This window comes from Poecilia formosa, unplaced genomic scaffold, assembly GCF_000485575.1.
Source record: "Poecilia formosa unplaced genomic scaffold, Poecilia_formosa-5.1.2 Scaffold378, whole genome shotgun sequence".
Classification (NCBI taxonomy): domain Eukaryota; kingdom Metazoa; phylum Chordata; class Actinopteri; order Cyprinodontiformes; family Poeciliidae; genus Poecilia; species Poecilia formosa.
The window spans coordinates 380,413-383,796 of NW_006800317.1; the positions used below are offsets into that span (position 1 = coordinate 380,413).

The 3,384-nt window shown below is 36.0% G+C and overlaps 1 protein-coding gene across 1 annotated transcript in view; it reads right to left on the reverse strand.

Annotated features, from left to right (window-relative positions):
- Positions 1 to 1,308: 1,308 nt before the first annotated feature.
- Positions 1,309 to 3,384, reverse strand: part of LOC103154264 (coiled-coil domain-containing protein 172) — a 14,327-nt gene continuing 12,251 nt past the window's right edge. Inside the window, exons 7-8 of the mRNA XM_007575481.2 lie at positions 1,849 to 1,937; positions 1,309 to 1,594 (exon numbers count right to left, since the gene is read on the reverse strand). Coding sequence (XP_007575543.1) covers positions 1,569 to 1,594; positions 1,849 to 1,937 — 115 coding nt within the window. The 3' untranslated portion in view covers positions 1,309 to 1,568. The remainder of the gene's footprint in view (positions 1,595 to 1,848; positions 1,938 to 3,384) is intronic.

Consider the following 3,384-nt stretch of genomic DNA (forward strand, 5'->3'; position numbering starts at 1 on the left):
GCCTGTCTACATACCAGCATCTTTTATGGCATGAATGCTATATTATTCTAGGGCTTATGAAGAGGTCAATCACTCGATGCAATTTGTAGGGTTTCCATAGATACTTTTTAAGCTACTTTGATAGGTAATTGACCATACAGTACTGTTCGATAAATAATGTCAGTTGGAATGTTTGTATTATTGAATTGAACTGACTTTTTTTGTAAAGTTCCCTTAAGACAAGATTTATCGTGAATTGGCGCTATCTAAATAAAATTTTATTAAACTGAAGTTGAAGTCTGGGGTTAACTGATACAACATACTCAGAACGTAAAAGAATTTATCTGATTCAAATATATGCATGGTATATACATGGACATCTACTGATATTTGGATAAATGTTCCTTTAAAAAGTTGAATAGAAGCTCTCAAAGCTCTATTTAACTTTTGTCAGTGGCAATCAAACTTCCGGGCTCAGATTCTGACTGGGTGGTTGATCACTAATTCTAGCAGAAATGATAAAGTTCATGTAAATAATTTTGTTTTCTGGCACGGCCCCAGCTTTCAAATATGGTTTATTATGGTACCCAAACTTCAACATCCAATGAATGAAAATTATTCAAGAAGTTAAAGGACAACCCAGGAAGCACCAAAAACTCAACTCAACAGAGTTCAAATGTTCAGACAGAAAAATTACAGAAATGACATTAAACCAACTATTAGTGAGGGTGTATGTTCTTATCTGAGCCTACAGGATAAGGTACGCATGCGACTGAAATTCTGCACTAAAAGTAAACTTGAACATCTAAAAGCTAGTGTGAGCTTAAATACTATCATTATTACAATAACTCAATTAATACATTTTTTGTAGTAAAAAATTCGCACACGTTTGAATGTCCTTAACTTTATCATTCAACAACTCCATTACTGAGTGACTTCTCTATTTTTAAGTCACAGTTGAACCAAAATATTGTGTACAGAACTCATCAAAATAAAAAATACATAACATCAGGATATTTGTGGCTATGGTTTTAAAAATAAATACAAAAAGTCCAATGTGATAAAAACACGAGTCCTGGTAACAAAACCACCTTACAGGGACATGGCAGCAGCTCTCCAGCGTTTGACTCAACACATATAACTGCAGTACCACTCTTAGTACACGTGAGGGCAGTGTAAACTAATTGTTTTTCTTATCCTCCTTACTACAGTTTGCTATTTTGAAATTTGACGTTTAGCTGAAAATGTTAATTTTTAGGAATTTTTTTAACAACTATGCACCTGAAAATGCTTTAGACATAACACATACAAAAAACAAACAGACATATATTAAAATTATCATTATATTCTCATTTATTGTCATTTTCTTCTCAACAGTCAGCAACTTATTATAAACAAACTTCATGTACAGAATTAAGTTGATAAATGTTAACAAATAACGACTAACAATGCTGTCAAAAACTAGGAATTATAGGAGAGTTAGATAATATATCATTAAATAAAGTATAACTAAGTATTATTGCAACATAACCAGTAATGCTGATGGTAAATATAAACATCCTGAATCGGTGGGCCAATCCTAATGCTGCTCACTTTCCTGGCTGCTCTTCAGTTTCTGTAAATAAAAAAAAGCAAAAATGAATATGTGCTTGGACTATATATGGATCTCCCAGAATGATGCTTCATTGTTCTGAACCTTTTCCTGTAATACTCAACATAAATACCAATGATCTTCTGCCTCGCTGACCTGCCATTTGGATACCTGACTCATGATGTTTCATCCTTCGTACATGGATGATCATTGTACCAAACCAGTCTTATTGGTCTAAGTAAAACCCTGGTTTATGACAAGATGACAAGTCTACTCACTGCCTTGGAGGAGCTGCACCTCGGAGGTGAGGGACCACCGCAGTTGTTCAAGGTCTTCATCTTTCTGCAGCTCCAGCTCCTTCCTCAGGCTGATTTAAAAAAAAAAAAGAGAAGACCCTTAAATGGAGCTTCTGTATCTGCAAGTCGAGTTTAAAACCATTCATGTTTTTTTATATATCTGATATTTGTTGCTTCACTTCGTATAGTTTCCAATGTTAGTTATCACTTTTTTCGGTCTCTTACCAACAGAGGCATCCTGATAAAGCTTTTTCCACTTCTGATACGATACCGATATTGCAGCCTTCAGTATCAACCAATACCGATATTGATCCCATACAATATCAGGAAGAATCAAACATACTTTTTTTTACTTATTTTGTAGTGTTGAATGCTAGGAAAGGCTTAATCAAGTGATTAAGCCTTTCCAACAATAGCTATGAAATGGCTATGAAAACAGCTGAGCCATTTATTATATTATCTAATAGGTTTGCATGCAGGGTGCTAGTGCTGGTGGATAGACATGACGGGTAGAACTAAATGCTCAGGTGGAGTGCTTTAATTTGCATACTTATATCAGATATTTTAGATGTAGGCCAATATAATGCGATACTCACTTTTGGCTGATATTGGACTATTTCTGATATAGAAATATCAGAAATATATTTTCTGATATATACAGCATCCCAATCCAAAAATATTGGATTGGGATGCTGTATACAGTATACAATATACAGTTTCCACTGCTGGCCACAGCACAAAAAGTTTCAACTCAATAATATTTTCTCTAAAAATTTAGCTTAGGCTACGCATCAGGTGTGTTATTTGAGCTCTTTTAGATGTATTGATCTGGCTATTGAAAGGTTGTGAGTTCAGGTGCAGCTTATTTCCCCTCCTATATGTTCATGTGCTCTCGGGCAAGGCATCTAACCCCAAGTTGCCTAGTAAGTCTGGAAATGAATGTGCATTTCTGTGAGTACAACTTGGTCAACGTGACTCTAGTGTAAATGAGTGCAAGTTCAGTCCTTTCATGATCTTATTATTTTGTTTCCTCAGAGGTTTCTGAGTTATTGAACTGAAGAAAAATCTCATTATATGAAGTCAGCTTGGGGTCAGTTTGCTCCTTAGCCAATTTGTACCTCCATCTTATATTTGTGTGTTACCAATTCCTATATACCATAGCATATCTGATAGATATCATTTATTGTAATGAGACATAAGAATTTCCTCATGGTCACCTTCTAGGGAGGGGGTGGGCAATCCTGGTCCTTGAGGGCCGGTGTCCTGCAACTCTTAGATGTCCCCCTGGTCACTGACACTTGAATCAAATAACTGAATCATCTCCTAAGTGCAGTCAAGCTCTCCAGACTCCTGCCAATGACCTCATTATTTGACTCAGGTGTGTTGAAGAAGAGGCACATGAAAAAGTTGCAGGACCCCAGCCCTCCAGGCCTGGAGTTGCATACTCCTGTTATAGAGGAACTAAATCAGCAAATGTGTTTCTATTTCCCATAAAAGCCAAAAATCACCTCAAGTGAG